Source organism: Aquarana catesbeiana, linkage group LG01 (assembly GCF_042186555.1).
Source record: "Aquarana catesbeiana isolate 2022-GZ linkage group LG01, ASM4218655v1, whole genome shotgun sequence".
Lineage (NCBI taxonomy): Eukaryota > Metazoa > Chordata > Amphibia > Anura > Ranidae > Aquarana > Aquarana catesbeiana.
In genome coordinates this window covers 288,334,982-288,359,846 of record NC_133324.1, presented here as the reverse complement: position 1 = coordinate 288,359,846, position 24,865 = coordinate 288,334,982, and the positions used below count along the sequence as shown (strand labels likewise).

General features: G+C 43.4%; 1 protein-coding gene across 4 annotated transcripts in view; it reads right to left on the bottom strand.

Annotated features, from left to right (window-relative positions):
• Positions 1 to 23,080, bottom strand: part of PISD (phosphatidylserine decarboxylase) — a 58,470-nt gene extending 35,390 nt beyond the window's left edge. Inside the window, exons 1-3 of one of the 4 annotated variants that reach the window (XM_073629262.1) lie at positions 22,965 to 23,080; positions 22,751 to 22,788; positions 13,429 to 13,604 (exon numbers count right to left, since the gene is read on the bottom strand). In XM_073629262.1, the coding sequence (XP_073485363.1) occupies positions 13,429 to 13,604; positions 22,751 to 22,788; positions 22,965 to 23,014 (264 nt within the window). In that variant the 5' untranslated portion in view covers positions 23,015 to 23,080. Of the gene's footprint in view, positions 1 to 1,533; positions 1,700 to 2,325; positions 2,541 to 2,688; positions 3,023 to 13,428; positions 13,605 to 22,750; positions 22,789 to 22,964 lie in introns of those variants that run through there. The other 3 variants (XM_073629261.1, XM_073629264.1, XM_073629263.1) reach the window with 3 other exon arrangements.
• Between the last annotated feature and the right edge of the window lie 1,785 nt (positions 23,081 to 24,865).

The following is a 24,865-nucleotide window of genomic DNA, read 5'->3' as shown; positions in this document are numbered from 1 at the left end:
TTTTTAAAAACACTAAAATATCAGTCTATTTTTGATTAATTAAAAAGGCCATTCATCTGAAGACTACAATGTTCAACTACAGACAAATAGAATGGAAATGTGTTTTTTTCAAAACTGAGGAACCATTTTACCCCTTCTACTTCTCATAACAGTAAGGCTATTCATCAACTGGCCTGCTAAGCATTGTTCAGATCTGGCAGGCTTTTCCCCAGTGACAACTTGTCATAAGCGATATGCAAGCGGATTACTTTTAGTCCAGACAGATGAATGAAGGACATATGCTGAAAGAATGTTGACCTCCAATCTGCTGTTCCCAGCATAGTTTGTCTCCCACAAAGCATAGATCATTGTGTACTGTCCCATTCACAGAAAAAAAGACCAAGAAATGTCACAGACCTGCAGAACCCAACTAATCATATCATTTCTGATGCCACAGAATTTTTTTTTTTTTTTTTTAAATTCACTGTCATTACAGAATTTAAATTAAAAAAATATCTGCCACCACAATATGGGATATCCTCTTAGTTGAAAACATACATGACAGTGTTCATCTAAAAAAAAAAAATATATATATATATATATATATATATATATATATATATAATGAATGGAGCTATCTAAAATAGCTTGAAATGTTGACCATTCATGGGCCCCTATTTGCGAGCAATGTGACAACTGAGCTCTGTACTAGTTAGCTCTCTAGTAATAATCAGTACTGCGGTAAATTGTTGTTACTACTTGCAGTTAACTGCCGGTTCACACAGGGGCGACTTGTCAGGCGACCTAGCCGCCTGACAAGTCGCCTCCTGTTCTGTACTATGGAACAGTTCTAATAGGAGCGACGCAAGTCGCTCCGACTTAGAAAAAGGTTCCTGTACTACTTTGGGGGGACTTGAGGCGACTTGCATAGACTTCTATACAGAAGTCGTTTTGCAAGTCCCCGTGGAAGTCGTGTGCAGGTGGCCTGGGTGAGGCGACCTGCAAGTCGTTCCACCCATGTGTGAACCGGGGCTAATGGAAATATGCTGGCAAATTTGATAGATTAACAACTTTTCTCTATTATACTGTACATAGAAAAGGGAATGGTCTGCTTGTGAGATTGCTCCACAAGGAGTTGGTGTGGTCCTGGAAGTTTTAAAACCTGAAAGAGCCAGACAGATCCCTTTCACAGCCCATCCTTTTCATGTGGGATTTGCTTGTGTATGGCTAGCCTGAAGTTGGCAACACACAAAGGAATGCGACTGCTCAGTAACCACTACTGATGATTTCATTACTGCTTATGGAACTCCTGATTATAGCCACCAATATTACATTTGAGAGGAAGTGCAACGGTCATATTATTTTTCTCGAACATACTGACCTATACTAGTTATGTGTATGTTTGCAAATTATCCTCTCTGGACAAAGCAATTCAGTTTAGGAAACATTATTGCAATGTGTCTGCACTACACAGCTTGTAATATATAGTAGTTAGTAGTTCAATATTTACATATGGATTACAGTCACAAAACAGAAGACAAACTGTAAACTTACCCTGCTAGTAGGTCGCCATCCTACTCTGACCAAGGGCCGAAGTGCAGCAAATGGTAAGAGGTAATAAAGGATCGTGAGAGGCCAAGAACGCAGCTTCAGGGCAGACCTAGACATACAGGTCAGCTGCCCCAACCTCCGTCTGAGAGCCAGCTGAGGGAACTGCAACCTGCAAATCAGACACAATTATGAAAAGATCACATACCCAGTCTGAGCACTACACCACTGACACTATGGAAGCAACTTGGTAGTGCACAACAGGTGTAATCCATCACGACTTTGTACAGGACAGACCTGCTGGATGACGTTTAGAACACTGCGGTTTGCCTAATTATTCAGAGCTTCATGCCTTTATCTCCTAGGAAGAGGGTATACCACATACAACCAAAAAGGACCACAAGACAAACTTACATGGACACAAATCCAGCCAATTAAAAAACACAAAGTTGCCCACCAGAAGAGATTAATGTTTAATAAAACAGACTCCATGAAGTAAAGTTTTAAAGGGCTGGGCCAACCTCACCAGACACAGATAAGCACCTTCTTAACCTATCACTGCTGCCGATTATCCAGATACAAATCAGATTTCCCATACTGTCCGTAAGGGTTCAGCTGACCCAAGCACAAGGAGTACAGCCAGATCAATTGCAAGGGGCACAATGTAAAAATACTACAGAGACTATCATCCATTCCAACAGAAATTTTGCAAATAATGGCTGAAAAACACAAAAAAGCATGCTGTGCCAAGATCAAAGCATCATCGCCAAAAAAACATAAAAACACAAAGCAACTTACATTAAGTGGAATGCTGAGACATTCAGCTCAAGATCTTTTTCATGGCTGTCAAGCAGGAGATGAGGTACCCAGGAGCCAGAGCCGCCTCTCACACTCCCCCTTCAATGCAGACAGCCATGGACCAATCCCTGCTTTTCTGCCTCTTTCCCCATCCATCCCTTCCAGTGACACATTCCTTTCAGGCCTGGTGCCTCTTTCACACTGCAAATGCTGAGCAAGCTGCTTTTCTGCCCGACTGACCACACAGTAGCATCATTCTCTCCCCACCCCTCACTCCACTGAATGCATAAGGAGCTTTTGCCTAATTAGGCCAAACAAAAGCTTAGCCATTGCTCTCCCTGTCCTTTCCTCATTTTGGCTGACCTGCAATCGGAAGGTACCTGAAGCGTGCCCGTCTGCTGGTAGAAGTGTCAGGTTTTGCTGGTTCTGCTGGGTCTGTTTGCTCTTCCCTGGCACTGTTATTGGCACTGGCTGCTCGTGTTCTGCGAACATGAAGTTTCACTTTGCGCAGGTTACATCTGAAGGGAGCAGGGTTGTTTGCAGGCTTCCGGCATCTCACCATCTCCTCGGGTAAAGGTCCGGACCGTGCTGGCCCTTCGGTGACTGGCACATCATCAGGTCCGAGGCTGCCGGTCTTTGCTGCCTCCTAGCCTGGCGGAGGATGTGACGACACAGAATAATACTCTGTAATAAGCAGGTTTCTATCTCTTGCTCCTCCTTCCCTACCTCATCAGCTAGGAGTTCCTCGCCCTTTATCCCTCACAGCATTTAAATATACAGGTCAGCTCTACCTCTACCACATGATCTATACATGAGAATATGTAAAAACACATTTGATATTCACACCCACTAAAATTTCCCGACTACCTTCTGTAGAGGGAAACGCTATAGCTATAAACATGAAATGCCCACAACATATGCACAACTTTTAAAAAGCTAAAATAAAAAAGGCACAACAACCAAATTCACAAAAGCCCCAAGTAAGGTTTTTTTATATCTGTAATACAAAATGACTAATACTGAAAGAATCTGCAACACAAATAACTGTACAAAGATTTAAACAACACTGCAATTGGATTTAGAAAATCCATTCCCCTGTCTGTGATTGTTTATGCAGCTAAACAACATTTTAGTTTCCTAAAACTGAACTGGTTGAACTAGATAGACTTGTGTCTTTTTCATCCAGACCAGCTATGTAACAATGTACAAATACTGCCTTGGTCACGATGATTAAACGAGAAATCCCACAAAAGATACCTATAGAAGTTAATGCATTTCCAGCAGCCAAAATAGATCGATGAACAGTATCTGCTACCAAGCTACTGCATACTTGGAAATTCTCAACAACTTTTCCAACCCGATGATGATCTTTTCTCTGTTCAAGGAATCCTGGGGAATTTTATTTCTTCTATGCTGGTTTTCCTCCTGACCTGATACCATGATGAAGTGTTAATCCTGGAGTAACAATCCAACTGAGGGATGCATAAGTTAATTGAGGTTTAAGCTCAAAATGACTGTCAGATACAACAAAGGGAACACAAACCGTTTTCAAAATTTAGCAAGATGGACACGAGACACCCGCAAAGAGCAGCAGAAGAGGTTGGAAAGTCCATTTCCGAGATTACCACTTTCAAAAGATCATTTTAACATATTTCACAATATGGATAACAATATGGTCACTTAGACAATTCTTACTTCATTGCACTGGTTTTTGTCCTTTAACTTTAAAAAATAGTTTTCTGTATACAACGAAGAAAAAAAAAATATGGAAAAATATGAGCTGCACCGCCATGTGGCTCTTCAGATCTTGTCAGTTATTTGCCACCATACTGTATTGCTGTTTGTTCAAAATCTTTCAGTAAGACATTATAAATTCATATTTGAGTTTTCTTCAGTTCCCAAAAACTTAGGAAAGGCTGCAAACTGGTTACGTAGATCTGAAATCTACCAAGAAATTTGCACTGTCCAGGTAACATGTATGGAGTCCAGAAACATAGAATTAGCTTTCTGATAAAATCTCAGTTCCTTATCTGGTTCAGATTAACACATAGCCTTTTATCGTAGCAATTCCCCAGGTTCTCCTGGTAGTGTAAAATGCCTGAAACAAGTTACAGCATTGTATTCCGATTGTCTGCATAGAGGGTTCTTTACTGTAAGAGCGGTTAGGATGTGGAATTCCCTTCCACAGGCGGTGGTCTCAGCGGGGAGCATCGATAGTTTCAAAAAGCTATTAGATAAGCACCTGAACGACCGCAACATACAGGGATATACAATGTAATACTGACATAAAATCACACACATAGGTTGGACTTGATGGACTTGTGACTTTTTTCAACCTCGCCAACATGCAACTATTTTTCGTTTGCTTGCCATTTTGGACAGCTACATTCTAAGTCAATATATATTAGATTGTAAGCTCTTCTGAGCAGGGCCCTCTTAATCCTCTTGTATTTTATTATATTATAACTGTATTGTCTCCCTTTTATATTGTAAAGCGCTGCATAAACTGTTGGCGCTATATAAATCCTGAATAATAATAATAATAATAATAATAATAATAATAATAATAATAATAAACCCAAATCCCCAATTTTGGAATATTTGTTTTTTTTTTGTTTTTTTTTAGCTATTCCACCCATTGCAGTTAACTGTACCACTAATACACTAAAAGACCTAAAGTATTAAACCCAAAACCAAACATGTACTATATTGCAGCTTGGATTAGATGTGGTGGCTGTATTAGTTTTCCTTTTTAGGACCCCCCCCTCTCTGTTTCTACCTAGGGATCTGGTCAGTAACACACTTCCTGTATTAGTAAGCCCCTACTCTGGATAAAGGAGTACAGGGGCCTCTTTGAACAGCAGCATTGTCCTTTTATTGCAAATTACTACAGAAAACCAGTTAATTCCAAGGGATTCACATTTTTTCTTGCCACTGTATTCTATATATCACACAAGTACCCTCCACTAGGTGGCAAAAAAAACAAACCAACAATCAAAAAGGTAAAAACAAGTTCACAGCTGCAAAAAAATGACTAAGAGAATACAGTATAGAAGCTGCCATTGTTGACATCTTATAAAAATGCTAGATGCCTGGCCACCGTGGTAATCAAATGGCTTAAATATTTTTTTGAGTCACTGACATCATTCTGACTTTCTATTCTGTATGCTTGTTCCGGGTAAGTAACAGAGAAAGCATTGAAAGCAAAGACAGCCAGGCAACAAATATTCTTAGAAGTCAGCGAGTAAAGATTTGTAATTGGTGGTTTCTCATCTAGCTAAATACGGTATTTGGACAGCTGAAAAGATGTAGGTACATTGTAATAAGTTTAAACTGTAAACATATTTAATTAGGTTTTAACAACCTCAAGACAGGACCCTTTCACCTCCTTCCTGTCCAGTGCTATTTTTCAGATTTCAGCACAGTCGCACTTTCAATGGCAACTACTCAGTCATAAAACACTGTACCCAAAATGAAAATGTTAGCATTTTTTGAGACAGATAGAGCTTTTGTTTGGTGGTATTTAATCACCACTGGGCTTTTTAATATTTTTGCTATAAACACAGAAAATTTTGAAAAAAATGTTTCAGTTTCTATTACACAATTTTTCAAATAAATGCTCTTTCTTCATAAATTCAGGCCAAAATGTACTCTGTTGCATTCCTTTGGTAAAAATAACCAAAATCAGTGTATATTATTTAGTCTGTGAAAAAGTTAGAGGGTCTACAAACTATGGTGTGTACTGTATTTATACTTGAACAATGCCAAGACAGCATAAATACTCCCTAAATGACCCCTTTTTGGAAAGAAAACAGTCCAAGGTATTTAAAGCGGTTGTATTGTCCGCTAGGTCATAATGACCTATTATGACCCCCTCCCGCTGCTTGCAATAACAGCCGAGCGGCCGCTTAGCTGCATCGGTCGTTATTATGAGTGGGCGACATCAGCTCTAAAAAAAAAACAAAAAAAAAAACAAAAAAAAAAAACAGTACCAGGGTGAAGCCTGCAACTGCATTTTTCTTTTTTTTTTTTTTTTTTTTTTTTTTTTTACACACTCCAGCTGTATTCCGGCAGCCGTTAAAGAGGTACTGCAGTCTGCTCACATAGTTTGAATAAAAACATCTTTGTCATTCTGAAGCTTCCCTCCAACCACTTTGCATATTATTTTATATTTACTGTGATTCTGTACTTGCCAAAATATGCTGCAGAAATCTACCTGCACTGAGTCTGGCTGCATCCATTTTAACTGTGGGCAGCTGAAAATGCTGCCTGTTCAATTCCTGGATTTACAGAGACACACAGAGGCACACCTCCAGCTCTGCAGATCTCATTGGTCCTCTTATGACTCATCCCCCCTCCCTTCCTGGCAAACTCTCACAAGAGTGAGAGCGCTGTGCATGATGTCTTAAGCCTAGGCTTTTTACCAGACAAGAAACAGGAAGTGGGCTGTATAAGGTATTTACTGGCAGAAAAAAAATGTTTTACTATCCAAAGTTAAAACAAGGGCAGGGGATTTAATAGATGGAAAGATATAAAAAAAAAAAAAAAAAAGATAAAAGATAAAGAAAAGATAAGAAAGAAAAAAAAAAAAAAAAAAAAATACTGAAAATGCTTTAAGTACTACTATGATAGCTGTAATTGGTCCCAGCTATCACATGGTACAGGGCCACTGTGATTGGCCCTGTACCATGTGATCAATCACAGAAATGACAGTAGTAAGCAATAGCGTCATGAATAACAGCCTTTGTTGACTACTGGTAATGTGATCGCTGTGATTGGCCCTGGTACCATGCAATGTGACCAATCACAGCGGCCCGGTACCCGGATTGATTAGACACAGCAGTCACAGATCGCGAGGCCACACAACCACACACGTCCTCCCAGAACATGCTTGTCTCGCATATAGCACAACCACTTTTTTTTTTTTATGTGTTCAACAAATGATGTTGATGCAGGGATCTCTCCCACTGCTGTATTGTATTCTGACACAAAGTTGTCAATGTAATAAAATATTTTAAAGCAGCTTTCAAATCTGATTAGAATCATGAACTGTATTTGGCAAACTAGTTTAATGATACTGTACACTTTTGAATGTTTTTGTTGTTTTAGCTAGGTATTAGGGCCGTTATATTCCCTGTGTTGTTTGCCTTACCTTGTAATGATGGGCTCACACGTTATGGCTGCAGTTTGTAGATTTTCCTATGTTCATGCATTACGCAAACTAACTTGTCCCTATTCACCAGACGTACAAACAACTTATTGTTCAGGGTCACATACCATCCAGTGCATGCCTAGTCATTTCTCAGTTACTTCACAAATGAGCGAGTGCTAAAGAGATTAAATAAACACATTTCTTTCAGCATGGTAGGCTCTGTTAATAGCTCTCATCTGAAGAGCACTAAACAGAGCAAGGGATTGTGTGATATGAAGTTTCCTCACAGAAAGTGTGAGTTCTCACACTAGAGACAGAGGTCATGCATCAACCTGTGCAGTGCCATGCCGCATGCCTTATGTTTCAAACCAATAGAAAATTCCGACACTGGAATGTGTTGATTTACTATACCATAGGCTGTGCGCACAGGGCAACAAATGACACTACATGATCAATGCACATTTTATCAAACAGTGCAGGTAGGAAGGTTTAAAGTTATTTTAAAAGAAAATATAATTTTGTGAAACTGCTCCCCCTACTAAATCTGTCCATACAGTAAAGGTAGTACTAAGGATGGTGCAAGTGCATTTGGCACTGTCACAAAAGAATTTTAGCACAAACCTCAACTGACATATATACTCATGATAGATCAAGTTTAGAGAATAATTTGCACAGAGGTTGGGGCACATTCCCCCAATGAAGTTTTAAGTTTTCATTTGACAAATGGTGGCAGGCACCAAGAAGGTAATGTCAATTTGTGTTCAGTAAAAAAGCTTGAACATACCTTCTGATTTTGCCTCTTTTTTTTTGAAAGCCAAAATGTTTGTTTTGGGACATTGGAGGAAGCTTTAGAACAGCTTTCAGATTTTTTTTTTTTTTTTTTTTAAATCAGAAAAATATATTTTATTGTGTAACCAAAACAGAAGTACAAAAAAAAAAAAAAAAAAAAAAAAAAAAAAAAAAAAAAGATACCAAAAGCCAATACAATCAGTAAATACAGAATGCAATACACAAAAAATAAAAAAAAATAAATAAAATGGTACAAGTAAGAAGCAGTTTTGTAATAACCCTAAATATTTGTGAAGGATTTTCCTGATGTACCATTAGTATGTACTCGAAGAGAGTGTGCATCTGATTGAATGACACAACTTTTCTTATAGTCAAAAAGATAGGTAAATTGACTAACAGCCTTCCAATGGGAAGATGAACCACTCAAAATACTGTAAGTGTGATTTTAGGGTCTACAAAGTTTTCTTTGGTAACCAACCAGTGAAAAGTAACCAGAAACCAGTCCTGAACCACTGGTTAGGCCAAAAGCCAATAACTGCAGTCAATGAAAATATTTAGTTATTGCCTTATCAGGCGCCTGGCCCGGCCCGGTCCGGCCCGTCCCGCCTCTCTCCGCTCTCCTCTCACGTCTCTCCTGAGTCCTGACCTCAGCGGAGAATTTTCAGCCTCAGGGGCTGAGAATGCCCCGCTGGTGTCAGGACTCAGGAGAGACGTGGGAGGAGAGCGGAGAGAGGCGGGAAGGGCCGGGCCGGGCCGCCACATGAGCGGGATGTATTGTACTGTGAAATTCAGTATGAAGTTCCATATTTTTTTAAAATGCAAATGCAGCGGGGCACATCATTCAATGTAACACAGCATTTATTAAAACAAAGTAATTTTAACAACAGTAAGTAGAGTACAAATGTGTTTGTACTCTACTTACACCTCACACTCCGTGCTGACAGGTCCCTGGGCTTCCCTTTGCACATTCCACTGTTAACTCCTAATGTGCTGGAAGGTGCAAACAGGAATGCCAAGGAACTGTCAGCACCAGTGGCGGCCCGTGCATTGTGGGGGGGGTTAGTGAAGTGATGCCTGCATTTGATTGGCACAGGTGGCTGCATTTAATGGGCACAGGTGGCTGCATTTGACGGGCACAAGTGGCTGCATTTGACGGGGGAGGTTCAGTATTTTTCAGTTTGTTTGCACCCCCCCAAAAAAAATTTGAGCACCAGCTGCCACTGGTCAGCACAGAGACAGTACAGGGAACTTCACAGAGCTGTTTGGCATCTGTGGATTGTAATCCCTCCTGACCTCCCAGCAGCAGTGTGTGTGAATGCCTGTACTCTGTAGTGCACTTTAAGGGAGTGAAGTTATTTTTAATTCAAAGCAGAGTTCCAGTCAATTTTTTATTTATTAAAAGTCAGCAGCTACAAAAAAAAAGTGCATCTTCTGACTTTTAATAAAAAGACACTCACCTGTCCCACAATCCAGCGACGTGGCCACCCAAACCCTCCATTCTCTCACCCGCCTGTTCACAGCGCTGGCAATACTACTGTGGGCATCCGGCTGTGACAGCTTGCAGCTCCACAGCCGGGTGTGCTTGTCTCACTGCGCTGTCCTGCATAGCCGGGCAATCTTTTGAGAACTGTGATGTGTCCCAGAAGATTGCAGGGTGGAAGGGCCGTCTAGGTGGCCCAAGCGGAAGTGGGAGCTCGTCGGTAATCGTGATGCATCGCGGAATCGAATCTTTGACCAGATAATTGTAATAAAATCAAATCGTGAGACCAGTGAAGATGCACACCCCTAATAGACAGGTGTGCGCCTTTCCAAATCATGTCCAATCAAGTGAATTTACCACACGTGGACTCCAATGAAGTTGTAGAAACATCTCAGGCTGGGTTCACACTGGTACGACACGACAGTCATACGACTGTGGATCTGACTTTGCCCTGCAACTTGAAGTCCAACTTCCATCTGACTTCAAGGAACGGGATCCAACTTTGATTCCGACAATACCAGGCCCTTTGAAGTCTGGTATGAATCTTTAGGGGAAACTCCACGCCAAATAGAAAAAAAAAAAAACCAACACACTGCATAGGGCCCCCCCTTCAAGACCAGACCAGACCCTTCGGTCTGGTATGGATTTTAAGCGGAACCCCCAGGCCAAAAAAACAGCATGGGATCCCCCAAAAATCCATACCAGCCCCATATCCGAGCACGCAGCCTGGCAGGTCAGGAAAGGGGCTGGAAACAAACAAGCACCCCCCCCCCTTCTGAACCATACCAGGCCACATGCCCTCAACATGGGGGGTTGGGTGCATGTTGATGGGGACAAGGGCCTCTTCCCAACAACCCTGGCCGGTGGTTGTCAGGGTCTGCAGGCGGGGGTTTATGGGAATCTGGAAGCCCCCTTTAACAAAGAGGCCCCCAGATCCCAGCCCCCCCCCCCACCTTATGTGAATGAGTATGGGGTACATCGTTCCCATTCACCTAAAAAAAAGTGTCAAAAATAAAACAGCACACAGGTTTTTAACAAAGTAATTTATTAAAGCAGCTCCGGCGTCTCTTCTCCTTCCGCTGTGTTCTACCTCTGCCGGGTCTCCTCTCTCCGCTGTGTTCTACCTCTGCCGGGTCTCCTCTCTCCGCTGTGTTCTACCTCTGCCGGGTCTCCTCTCTCCGCTGTGTTCTACCTCTGCCGGGTCTCCTCTCTCCGCTGTGTTCTACCTCTGCCGGGTCTCCTCTCTCCGCTGTGTTCTACCTCTGCCGGGTCTCCTCTCTCCGACAGTCACCGCCTGTGTTCTACCTCTGCAGGGTCTCCTCTCTCCGACAGTCACCGCCTGTGTTCTACCTCTGCCGGGTCTCCTCTCTCCGACAGTCACCGCCTGTGTTCTACCTCTGCCGGGTCTCCTCTCTCCGACAGTCACCGCCTGTGTTCTACCTCTGCCGGGTCTCCTCTCTCCGCTGTGTCTCCTCTCTGCGCTGTGTCTCCTCTCTGCGCTGTGTCTCCTCTCTGCGCTGTGTCTCCTCTCTGCGCTGTGTCTCCTCTCTGCGCTGTGTCTCCTCTCTGCGCTGTGTCTCCTCTCTGCGCTGTGTCTCCTCTCTGCGCTGTGTCTCCTCTCTGCGCTGTGTCTCCTCTCTGCGCTGTGTCTCCTCTCTGCGCTGTGTCTCCTCTCTGCGCTGTGTCTCCTCTCTCCGCTGTGTTCTACCTCTGCTGGGTCTCCTCTCTCCGCTGTGTTCTACCTGTGTTCTTCTCTCTACGCTCTCTCCCGCTGTAATGCTGAATCCGCTGTGTGCCATTACTTATATAGCCATGGGGCCGAGCCACCCAGTGATGTCATCCGGAGGCCCCACCCCATTGTGACATCACCGCCCCATCATGTCCGGGTTGTGACATCACAAGGGGGTGTGGCCTCTGGATGACATCAACGGGTGGCCCAGCCCCATGGCTATATAAGTAATGGCGGACCCAGCATTACAGTGAGAGAGCACGTCGAGAGAACACCATAGGGAGAAGACAGTGAAGAGAGGAGACCCCTCATTTTACCCCTTAAATACAGAACTTTCAATTTAGCTATATTGAGCCTCAGAAGAACTAACCAACTTATCACAAAAAGATAAAGCTAGCTTATTTTCCATAATCCCCCTGCCATATAACCATATATACTGAAACAATATACTGAAACAACATACCACACAACCCTGATTTTCCCTAAGGCCTGTTTCATACAGGCTTCGGTTTGTATAAGAGCAGTGTGAACAGCCAGCTTTGACATTCAGCTCCAGTTTGTAAATGCTGAAAATAAATCCTATTAGGAGTGCTAACTGCCACTTTAAGCAAGCTGCTAGCAGGCTTCAAGAGGCTTTCAACAAACAAAGCGGGAGTCCGGCGACCAATCTTTTTTTTTTTTTTTCATTGTCATTGAGACACTTTGCTAATCCCAAAATTATACTCACAGTTTGGGTGTAATATTTCCGCCTCTGTCTGTTTTCGTACTGAAGAATAACTTAAAAAATGTGATGCTGGCTGTTTCCATTTTGCTTGTGGGCATGTGAAGCCCACAAGCATTGATTTCCGGGATGCGGTGAATGCTGTTCATTCACAGCTTGTTCACGTGCATGATTATTGTTTCCGCACTGAATCTTGGGAAGCCTGACACTAAGCTCCCAGGAGACAGTGCGGCGCCGGGGAAAGGCAATAAACACGCCTACTCCCATGGGAGGAGAGACAGCAAGTGCCACAATAAAGTACAATATAAAGGTAATCACAGCGATAAAAAAAATTTTGTGCGGCATTTGAACATCTATGCAATTAACTGAAGGGGGTAAGATTAAGTTAAAAATTTGAGTGGAACCCCGCTTTAAAGAAGTAGTGAAGTTTGCTAGCAGCTCGCTTAAAGCGGCAATCAGCATTACCATTAGGATCGGCGTTCAGCATTTACAAACTATGGCTGAATGGTATTTTGAAAGCTTCAACAAAGCTTGCTAAAAGCTCTTCACTGCCAGGTGTTTTTTCGCCTTAATGCAAAAAACACGCAAATTTTAATTAAAAATAACATGTTATACTCACCTCCTCTGTGCAGTGGATTTGCACAAAGTAGCTTGGATCCTCCTCTTCGCGGGTCCCTCTTCAGCTCACCTGGCCCCACCCTCCTGTTGGGTGCCTCCCCACAGCAAACAGCTTGCTATATGGGCACCCGAGCCGATCCACAGCTCCGTGTGTCCATTCATACACTGAGCTGCAGCCCGCCCCCTTTCACTGGTGACTGACTTTGATTGACAGCAGCGGGAGCCAATGGCGCTGCTGTCTCAGCCAATGAGGAGGGGAGTCCTGAACGGCCGAGACATTCCTACAACATCGTTGGAGCTAGAGGGACTGCTGTACACAAAAGGCTTTTTATCTTAAAGCATAGAATGCGTTAAGATAAAAAACCTTTTGCCTTTACAATCACTTTAAGTGCACCCAATATTTCCATTGTTATTCCCATCAATTTTCTCTGAACGCTTATGCATTTACTGGTATCCATTTTTCACAAAGGGTTTTAAAAAAAAAAACAAAAAAAAAAAACACTATAGCTTGAATTTCCAAATACTAAAAAAAAAAAAAAAAAAAACAAAAAAAAAAAACTGCACACAACATTCCTTGCAATATAAAACAGTACATAAAGTATAGAAGACCCTACCTCCCAGGTGTGAGCTACTTGTGGGGGAACCTCCATCCCAAGCTTCTCCAACCTATGGACTTTATAACTTTCATACTGTCTGTAGCCTGCATAACCTCCACTTGTTCCAAGAAGCACATACAGAGGTCTGATCTTGACACCCAGAGCAAGAGATGCAGCTTGAAATCTCCTTCCATCTGTACAATAAAAACAAGAAAATTTTTAGCATTAAAATAAAATTTAATTGAGGGCAATTTGATGGCTGATTTTACATAAAAATTATACTAAAACTATCAACATTTCAGGGAAGGATGTTAAGCAATTTGCATACAGAAAGAGGCATTTTATGGATAAATTGCTAGATGAAAGAAGTGATGCAACAGACTGGTCTCACCATAGCTTGCAACAATCAGAACATGTAGGCCAACCCCATACAAAGCGGGATGAATCACTCCTTGGCTTATTATAGAAAATCAACTTTTAGTATGTGCAGCGTTCTATCAAATATCCACTTTTAGTGCTCACTCTATTGTTTGGACCTCTAAGTAATATGTTTCACCTCCAATATATCCCACGACCCAGAAAAACCTCAGAAGGAAAGCAAAAGAAACTACATAGTACTCACTTTAGAGCTGCACGATTTATCGTTAAAAGAACACGATCTCGATTCAATCCCCCCCTCATGATGCTAATCAGCTGTTTCCACGATTCTATGTAAACAGTGCAGAGCCTAGATTCACACTGTAGTGATGCGGGAACGAGCGCGATTTCAGCGCCGGTTCCCACATCTCTACCGCAGGCAGTTCACAATGCCCTCTGTAAACCGCTGTGGGTGTCAATACAATGTTAATGACACCCCCAGATCGGTTCACAGATGTGTGACTTCAGACAGGAATCGGATCGCATGGGTGAGAACACCCAATGCAATCCGAATAAAGTGCGGGGAAAAAAAAAGTCCCTGCACCTTTTTCTTATACAAATCCAATGACTGTATGGCTGAACTCGCACTGCAGACATCGCATGTGATCGGCACTGCAGTGCGGGTGCGAACCACATGCGATGTCTGACATCGCTACAGTGTGAACCTTTTTCTGACATATGTTGCTTACGTTAAGTTAAAATCAGTATTTTTTGCTAGAAAATTACTTAGAACCCCCAAACATTTATATATATAAAATGGCGAAAGTTATTTTATGTCACACTGTATTTGCGCAGCGGTCTTTCAAACTCAGTTTTTTGGGAAAAAATACACTTCATTTAATAATTAAAAAAAAAAATTAAAAAAAAAAATAAAAGAGAAACAGTAAAGCTAGCCCAATTTTTTGGTATAATGTGAAAGATGTTACACCGCGAGAATCGTGATCTTTATTCTAAGCAAAAAAATTGCAATTCTCATTTTATCCAGAATCATGCAGCTCTAACCGTTTCCAAGATACTATATAAATATGAAAACAAATCTACTCACATGAAGACTGGCAACTGAAAGCACCCGTGATATTGTGCACAGAAAGCTGTATAACGTGTATCTCCAGCATATCTTGCCCCACACACATGTAGTATGCTCACCCCACAGCATGGACCTCCTAAATAATATTAGGTCTACTGGAACTTTAAAGGTCTCCCAGGTTGGACTCAAGCTCACAGCATCGCCATGTCTGGTGCGTCCAGCAATCAAAAAACCTCATCAAGCACAAGAACACATATTGCTCACCACTTTAAACGTTTTATTAAAAGCTGAGTTCACCTTTAGTACGTTACACCCATATTTCCCCCTCCCTGTGACAAAGGGCGGGTGCGGGGCAGATCTTCTCCCCGCACCCGCTATCTAATTTTTCATTTGAGGGTTTAATAAAACGTTACCACAAGGCCAGTATTTTTCTCAGAAAAAGATGGCAACACTAAGAATACAGTGGGGATGGAAAGTATTCAGACCCCCTTAAATTTTTCACTCTTTGTTATATTGCAGCCATTTGCTAAAATCATTTAAGTTCATTTGTTTTCCTCATTAAATGTACACACAGCACCCCATATTGACAGAAAAACACAGAATTGTTGACATTTTTGCAGATTTAGTAAAAAAGAAAAACTGAAATATCACATGGTCCTAAGTATTCAGACCCTTTGCTGTGACACTCATATATTTAACTCGGGTGCTGTCCATTTCTTCTGATCATCCTTGAGATGGTTCTACACCTTCATTTGAGTCCAGCTGTGTTTGATTATACTGATTGGACTTGATTAGGAAAGCCACACACCTGTCTATATAAGACCTTACAGATCACAGTGCATGTCAGAGCAAATGAGAATCATGAGGTCAAAGGAACTGCCGGAAGAGCTCAGAGACAGAATTGTGGCAAGGCACAGATCTGGCCAAGGTTACAAAAAATTTCTGCTGCACTTAAGGTTCCTAAGAGCACAGTGGCCTCCATAATCCTTAAATGGAAGACGTTTGGGACGATCAGAACCCTTCCTAGAGCTGGCCGTCCAGCCAAACTGAGCTATCGGGGGAGAAGAGCCTTGCTGAGAGAGGTAAAGAAGAACCCAAAGATCACTGTGGCTGAGCTCCAGAGATGCAGTCGGGAGATGGGAGAAAGTTGTAGAAAGTCAACCATCACTGCAGCCCTCCACCAGTCGGGGCTTTAAGGCAGAGTGGCTCGACGAAAGCCTCTCCTCAGTGCAAGGCACATGAAAGCCCGCATAGAGTTTGCTAAAAACCATCTGAAGGACTCCAAAATGGTGAGAAATAAGATTCTCTGGTCTGATGAGACCAAGATAGAACTTTTTGGCTTTAATTCTAAGCGGTATGTGTGGAGAAAACCAGGCACTGCTCATCACCTGTCCAATACAGTCCCAACAGTGAAGCATGGTGGTGGCAGCATCATGCTGTAAGGGTTTTTTTCAGCTGCAGGGACAGGACGACTGGTTGCAATCGAGGGAAAGATGAATGCAGCCAAGTACAGGGATATCCTGGATGAAAACCTTCTCTAGAGTGCTCAGGACCTTCCAACGAGACAGTGACCCTAAGCACACAGCTAAAATAACGAAGGAATGGCTTCACAACAACTCTGTGACTGTTCTTGAATGGCCCAGCCAGAGCCCTGACTTAAACTCAATTGAGCATCTCTGGAGAGACCTAAAAATGGCTGTCCACCAACGTTTACCACCCAACCTGACAGAACTGGAGAGGATCTGCAAGGAGGAATGGCAGAGGATCCCCAAATCCAGCTGCGAAAAACTTGTTGCATCTTTCCCAAAAAGACTCATGGCTGTATTAGATCAAAAGGGTGCTTCTACTAAATACTGAGCAAAGGGTCTGAATACTTAGGACCATGTGATATTTCAGTTTTTCTTTTTTAATAAATCTGTCAACAATTCTGTGTTTTTCTGTCAATATGGGGTACTGTGTGTACATTAATGAGGACAAAAATGAACTTAAATGATTTTAGCAAATGGCTGCAATATAACAAAGAGTGAAAAATTTAAGGGGGTCTGAATACTTTCCGTCCCCACTGTAAGTCCAGCTGAATGTGACTTAAAGCAGAGCTATATTCATCATGATTCCAGTGATGCAATGTCCCCAGAGCTCCCCACCGGCTGGCTTCCGGGTCTCGATCATGGTCGCTGTCATTGGCTGGGCCAAGATGACTTCACTCCTGCGTATTAATTCTGTCACATGCCGAATCTGTGCAGCGAGCTGCGTGTACAGGAGCAGACAGGCAGGTAAATAGCTTTAATGCGAAAGAGACAAAGCATGTCTGTTCTACATTAAAAGTCTTGCCTGTCCACCAATTTTCATTCCTACCCTAAAGTTTCACTTTAAGGCTTGATTCACACTAATGTGTTTTTTAATGTATTTTGCAGAAATGCAGGGAAATTTTTTAACATGGGTTCCTATGGAACATGTTCACATCAATTCATTGTTGTGCCTTTGCCTTTTTGGAAAGGGTTGGGGACTTTTTTTTACCACAAAATGCAGAGTTTTGAATGTAATAGAATTCAATGGACCCGCATCCAAAACGCAAGTTCACGATCTGCGTTTTTTTTTTTTATTTCTTTTTTTTACACTGTATATAGCTGGTTGCTAAGGAGGGGGCCGGGAAGCCGGCCGCCGCGTCCTTAACAACCAATGAGTCATGAGCTGTCAGCTGGCTTCCCGCTCAATGTAAAAAAAAATTAAAAATGCGGCTAAGAAAAAAAAAAAAAAAAAAATTGTGAAAAAAAACAAGCAGAAAAACAGCGTGGGGTCCCCCCCCCAGGTCCATACCAGGCCCTTGGGTCTGGTATGGATTCAGAGGGGATCACCGTGCCGAAATAACAAAAGAAAAAAATTGCGTGGCCCCCCCCCAAAATCTATACCAGACCCTTATCCGAACATGCACCCGGCAGGTCAGGAAAGGGAGGGGACAAGCGAGCGCCCTCCCCCCCCCCGAACCATACCAGGCCGCATGCCCTCAACATGGGGGGATGGGTGCTTTGGGGCAGGGGAGGCTCTGCGTCCCCCACCCCAAAGTACCTTGCCCCATGTTGATGGGGACAAGGGCCTCTGCCCGCCCCCCATATGTGAATGAGGTACATTGTACCCCTATCCATTCACAAAAAAAAAAAAAAAAAAAAAAAAAAAAAGTAGTGTAGTGTTAAAAAAATACAGTAGACAGTTTTTGACAAGTCTTTTATTAAAAATCTTCTTCTTCTTCCATCTTCTCCCGCATCTTCATCCTCCGGTCTTCTACTTCTCCCCCTGCTTCTTCTTCCACTCTTCTGCTTTCTCTGCCGCCGCTCCTCCTCTGATGCTGCGTCCCGCTGATCTGTCTGCGCCGATGTCCTGCATTTCTTAAATAACGATTGGGGCGTGGCAATCGGATTGCGTCATTCGGAGGCTACGCCCCCCTTGTGACGTCATCGCTCGGGGCATGATGGGTCTGTGATGTCACAAGGGGGCATGGCCTCCGGATGACGCAATCCAATTGCCACGCCCCCATCGTTATTTAAGAAATGTAGGACATCAGCGCCGACAGATCAGTGGGACTCAGCATCGGAGGAGGGTCATCAGCTGGAGCGGCGGCAGAGGAAGAAGAAGAGCGGAAGAAGACAGAAGAAGAGCAGAAGAAGAAGCAGGGGGAGAAGGAGAAGACCGGAGGATGAAGATGCAGGAGAAGCTGGAGAAAGACCAGAGGAAGAAGCGGAGAATAAGAAGATTTTTAATAAAAGACTTGCCAAAAACTGTCTACTGTATTTTTTAACACTACTTTTTTTTTAGTGAATGAGTAGGGGTAAAATGTACCACATACTCATTCACAAAGGGGGGGGCTGGGATCAGTGGGCCCCCTTGGTAAAGGGGGTTTCAAGATTCCGATAAGCCCCCATCCGCAAACCCCAACAACCACCAGGCAAGGGTTGTCGGGAAGAGGCCCTTGTCCCCATCAACATGGGGGCAAGGTGCTTTGGGGTGGGGGGGGGGTGCAGAGCCCCCCCCTGCCCGAAAGCACCCATCCCCCTTTGTTGAGGGCATGCGGCCTGGTATGGTTCAGGAGGGGCGGCACTCACTCGTCCCGTCCCTTTCCTGACCTGCCGGGCTGCATGCTCGGATAAGGGTCTGGTATGGATTTTGGGGGGGGCCACGCCATTTTTTTAAAAATTTTGGTGTGTGTCCCTTCCGAATCCATACTAGACCCAAGGGCCTGGTATGGACCTGTGGGGGGACCCCACGCCGTTTTTTCTCTCTATTTTTTTTTTAGCCGGCAATTCCTTTTTTTTTTTTTTTTTTTTTACATTGAGTGGGAAGCCCGCTGACAACTGATGACTCATCGGTTGTTAAGGAAGTGGCGGCCGCAAAATCGCTGTAAAAACGCGTGTCCAAAAACACGGCAAGCACCGCAAAAAGCACTGCAGAAACGCTTAAAAGCAACATGCATAGATGTGAATCGAGCCTAAAAAGCAGAACTAGACCTTCCTATATTTTACAGCCAAGGATGCGCCCATTATGACCTCTGTTTGCTCTGCAGTTGCCATGGCAACCTAAATCGCAGTGCGGTTTTGCTGCGATTTATCACGCGCCAATAGTGGCAAATTGCTTACGTGAAACTTGTCACCCATAAAGGAGCAGGAGCTTCTTTTGAGCGACAAGCTTCACGCGATGCGATTTGCTGCTCGTTGCCGTTCTACAATCGTGGCAAAACCACACTGTGTTTTAGGTTGCCATTGAAAATAATGGCACCTGAACCTGCATTTTGCAACTGTAGTGTGTTTTGGGATCGCGGGAAGAATCGCAGCAATTCTGCCGCAATCCCAAAAAACCCATGTGTGAATGAAGCCTCATGAGACGGACACCTGGGCTTGATTTGGCTGCTCAGCATGTGCTTGCACTATGGGCAAGAGTAACCTCTCATTGGGGCTGGCGCCTCATTTACTCGGTGAGCAGATGCGCTTCTGCTGAGTGTTAACAGAGCCCGACACTCCCCTTTCCTGATGAGCACCCAATCAGTGCTCATCACAATGCAAAGTCTCTCCCCTCCTAGTTAGTCCCCGGGTGCAGTGCTGAAGACAGGCAGGGAGGTGACTAGAAGATAAACAGCACAATGTTAAAAACGTATTCAAAGAGGAGGTCCAGCCTCCTTCAGAAAAAAAATTGTACAAACACTGTAGCTGCTGACTTTTAAAATCAGGACACTTACCTGTCTAGGGATCCCGCGATGTCAGCACCCCAGCCGATTTTTACATCGGCTCTCGGGTGCTGCCACCACCATTGCTTCTAAGGGAAGCCAGCAGTGAAGCCTTGCGGCTTCACAGCCGGTTCCCTACTGTGCATACATGAAGCGTGCTGAGCTTTCTGAATGGCCTGGCGGCGGGAGGGGGGGGGGGGATTTTCCGCTCCCCCCAAAATGTGCGGAGAGGAGGCAGATAAGCCGAGCTTCCACTTTTGGGTGGAGCTCCGCTTTAAATACGGCTTTGGTTCAAATTATATTATTTTATCAGAACAAGTAGATTGGGACACCAATTTAGTTCCTTAGACAAGTAATTTTTTTTTTTTTATTCCACACCCCTGATCCAGTGACAAATAAATCTGCTCACATATAAGATATGAATAAAAGAAACGATCTTGCGCAACAGTGAATGAGTGCTACATAAAATATAAACAATGTGAACCAGTGGGTAATGTAGTCCCCTGATGAAGTCACGTGGATGACGTAACGCGTAGGGAGTGGACGGTACTCGATACCGGAAGTGACGTGATAACGACGCAATAACGCCACATTGTTTCAAATCCTGCTTTTATACCTTTGTTTTTATGTAACAGTTGAATTTGTTTTAATAAATTGGTTCAATATGTTGACATGCTACACCATTGGAGGTCTTTCTTCTTCCTCTCCCCCTGTATGAATTATTCATTACGGAGGTGTATAGATCCAGATACGAGATAGCTGTATGAGCATCATCTATACTAGGACGGAGTACACCCTGGTGGCCACTATCAAAACAGCAGAGAAGCATCCAACCACTTACATGCTGATTGTCTAAGGATTGGAGGTGAGAGTTCTGTGAGCTCACTTGTGGATGTCTTATATTTCTCCTCTTCTTCATTAAAATTCTGCGGGCTACTATGTATATATAAGGACAACATTTTGAGATTACTAACATTATCATATGAACTTTGTTCACCAGTCTCTACCATTTTTAATGTCCCAGAGCATTTTTTGATATATCATCATTATATCCATATCTAATATCGTTCATTTACTACCCACTGGTTTACATTACCCACTGGTTCACATTGTTTATGTTTTATGTAGCACTCATTCACTGTTGCGCGAGATCATTTCTTTTATTCATATCTTATATGTGTTTGTGACACTATTAGATCTTGCTGCAGACAGGATTTAGCACTTTTCATTCTACAAAATTGCAGTTCACTTTGTATTTCACTCATACATTTGACACGTATATTATTATTTATTTAGTTAGTTGTTTACCTGTAACACGTTATAGTAGCGTGAAGGCTTTTTTATTCAAATAAATCTGCTCACCTTCAGGTTCTCACCTCACTAATGACCCACTTGCTGACCGCGCTATAGCCGAATGACGGCTACAGCATGGTCATCCAGTTCTGGGAGGCCGTCATATGGCGGCCTCCCGTGCTCGCACCCGCTGCGGGGCAAAAGTGGCATGCTCTGTGATCACAGGAGGAGCCAATCAGCGTCTCTTTACCATGTGATCAGCTGTGTCCAATCACAGCTGATTACGGAGGTAAAGCGAAGCAGATTATCGGCACCCCTTTCCTCACGCTGACAGCATGAGGAGAGGAGAAGCAAGCCGATAACTGGCTTGTGTAAAAGGGACATGTACACTGGTAATCAGTGTCCTGATTATCACTGCAGTCCCAACAGTGCTGCCAATCAGTGCCTCCTCCCAGTGCAACTTCATCAGTGGCGCCTTATCAGTGCACATTAGTGCAGCCTCATTAGTGTACATCAGTGGCGCGCCTATCAGTGCAGCCTCATCAGATCAGTGAAAGAGAAAAATTACCTGTTTGCAAAATGTTAGAACAAAACTACGAAAAAGTTTTTGGGGGGGTTTTTTCAGAAATTTTCAGTCTTTATTCATTTATTTAGCAAAAAAATAAAAAACCCAGTGGTGATTAAATACCACCAAAAAAAAGCTCTATTTGTGTGAAAAAACGACAACTTTGTTTGAGTATAGTGTTGCACGACCGCGCAGTTGTCATTCAAAATGCAACAGCGCTGAAAGCTGGAAATTGGCCTGGGCAGGAAAGTGCCAAGTAGGGAAATGGTTAAAGGAGATCAAAACAACGCATTATCTCAACAGGGATATCCGCAATGGTAAACTCGTCACTCTCACGCCACTTAAGTTGCTCTCCAACTCATGCCACCAAGTTAGAAGCATAGATAAAGAAGGGAACTGATAGTGCTCAATGATGGATTTTATTGAATAAAAACACCACTCATCATAAGGCACACTCCACTGATAACAGCCTGCTCCCACAGATAGATCACTTACCACTACGTGTATTAACTTGGGCACAGCAGGTGTGATGATGTCATAATGTACAGCTCCGCCCCTATACTCATTTCGTCCAACCAATCGGAACTTCCTCAGTAGGTACTGCCATTCTAGCCCTACCATGAGCTTTGATCATTTGACTTTTACTCTACATTGTAACCCACATTTAGCAGACTAGATAGCCATACAGACACTTGTGTGACTGGTTGAGGTCTGATGCTTATTGTGGTTATAAGAAATGTGACAGACCCATTCTATAGACTAGAAGGAAGAGCAATAACTATCTAGACAGTTAAATAGAAGTTATTTTGACAAGAAGCACACTCACTGGAATGAAAGCTTCGAAGCTGGTCAGCCTTCAAGAACCTAGAAAAAAAAAGAAAAAAGCATAGGGTTACATCTTATATACAAGCTGGTAGTGAAGAAGACAGCTACAACATGCTGTATGTGTCCTCCAGTCAGCACTAGACCAGAAGAACAGCACGTGTTCCTTTCCTCAGGCTGCATATTATTTCTTTCATATCGGAGGGGAAATGTTGTACCTGGTCAGCCTGCACTGAAGACCGCACGTCCTCCACATGCACAGCGCCATCTTCCTCCTGTCACCCCTGCACCGGTTATGACTCAGGTAACACAGCCGAGAAGTCGGCCAATCCGGACTGCCTTGTTTATACACTAGAGCCTCACTTCACTATACCAAGCCAGGAGCCGCAGCGCCATCTTGTCGTAGACCAGGCTGTGCTCGGTTGCTGTGCTTGTTTGTGAACACTTGGTGGCGATAACATGAGCTTCGCTGTTTGAACCCTCAGAAAGTTGGTGTTTCGTCAGATTGGGCGACCCGTCAGAATGGGTAACGGAAGTGACGTTTCGTCGCCGTCATCTTGCTACACCCCGCACTCCTCCACAGTAAGGATACACTGAGAAGGGGGCAAGCGGACGTCTGTTACACCCACCGGTGTTTTGCATTTTACACTTATATTTAACAGTAAACTAATAGCTTCCAACTGTCCCTGATTTCGAGGGACTGTCCCTGATTTGGAGCAATGTCCCTCTTTCCCCCTAATTTGTCCCTCATTTTGGTCTGATCTATATAGTATATAAAATGCACCTTTTATCTTTCAAAAAGTGTTTCCCAGTGCTAAATCTTTCATCCAATTTCTAAATTTCTGCATTTGTAAATTTTAAAAGCCAATGTAAAGGAATAGTAGTTGTAAAAAAAAAAATCCCTTGTGGATTTAACTTTTTTTTTGGTTAGTTCTCCTTTAAGAGGGTGTGTGACAGCAGGGGACGTGTCCTATGCCTACATACAATATGCTAGTAGGTGTCCCTCATTCCATCTCAAAATGTTGGGAGGTATGGGTAAACTGAGATTATATAGTGAAATACATTACTTAGAACTCCGTCTCACTGTTTAGATGTTGAATTTTAAAAGCAGCGGCAAGCCTGCTGATCTCACAGGTTTGCTAACCGGACAGAAGTTTGCTGCCTTTAAAATTCAACATCTAAACATTCACACGGAGTTCTATGTACTGTATTTCACTATATAAACTCAGTTTACTGTTAAAAAAAAGTGTAAAATGCAAAACGCCGGTGGGTGTAACAAGATGTCTGCTTGCAAACTTCTGTCAGATTAGCAAACCCATGAGATCAGCAGACTAGCCGCTGCTTTTAAAATTCAACATCTAAACAGTCTAACGGAGTTCTAAGTATTGTATTTCACTATATAACCTCAGTTTACAGTTAAAAATAAGTATAAAATGCAAAACTATGGTGGGTGTAATAAGATGTCTGCTTGCCCCTTCCTACTCTATCCTTACTGTGGGCGAGTGCGGGGTGTAGCAAGATGGCGGTGACATAACATCACTTCCATTACACATTCTGATGGGTCGCCAAATCTGATGAAACACCACCTTCTCAGTGTATCCTTACTGTGGGGGAGTGCGGAGTGTAGCAAGATGGCGGTGACCAAACGTCACTTCCATTACACATTCTATCGGGTCGCCTAATCCAATGAAACACCTCTACTTGTGGGTCTAGTATTTGTGTTTAGTTATAAAAAGGAGGGTCCAATCTTATTTTCATATACACCACTGCAAGGATGGTATTTTTTTTACATTTTGCCTTTGCTGTGTTCCAACTTATCACTGGCTAAAGCAGTGGTGGCTGTTGTCTTTTTTTTGGGGGGGGGGGGGGGCATCAAACAACAACCCCCCCCCACCGGTGAGCCGGCACCACGGCACATCCCCCAAAACCCCCCCTCCCCCGCTGTCGGTCGGTAAGTCAGGTCACCCGCACCCCTCCGGGGGGATTCGCAGTCGGTCATCCAGCCCCAGACTTACCCCATCTAGGTTGCGGGCGGGCAGCACTGCAATGGGCTGCGGCTTCTATCGCCTCTCCTCCTCTCCATCACGGCAGCTTCCGCCGTGCTGTCCTCCCTCCTCCT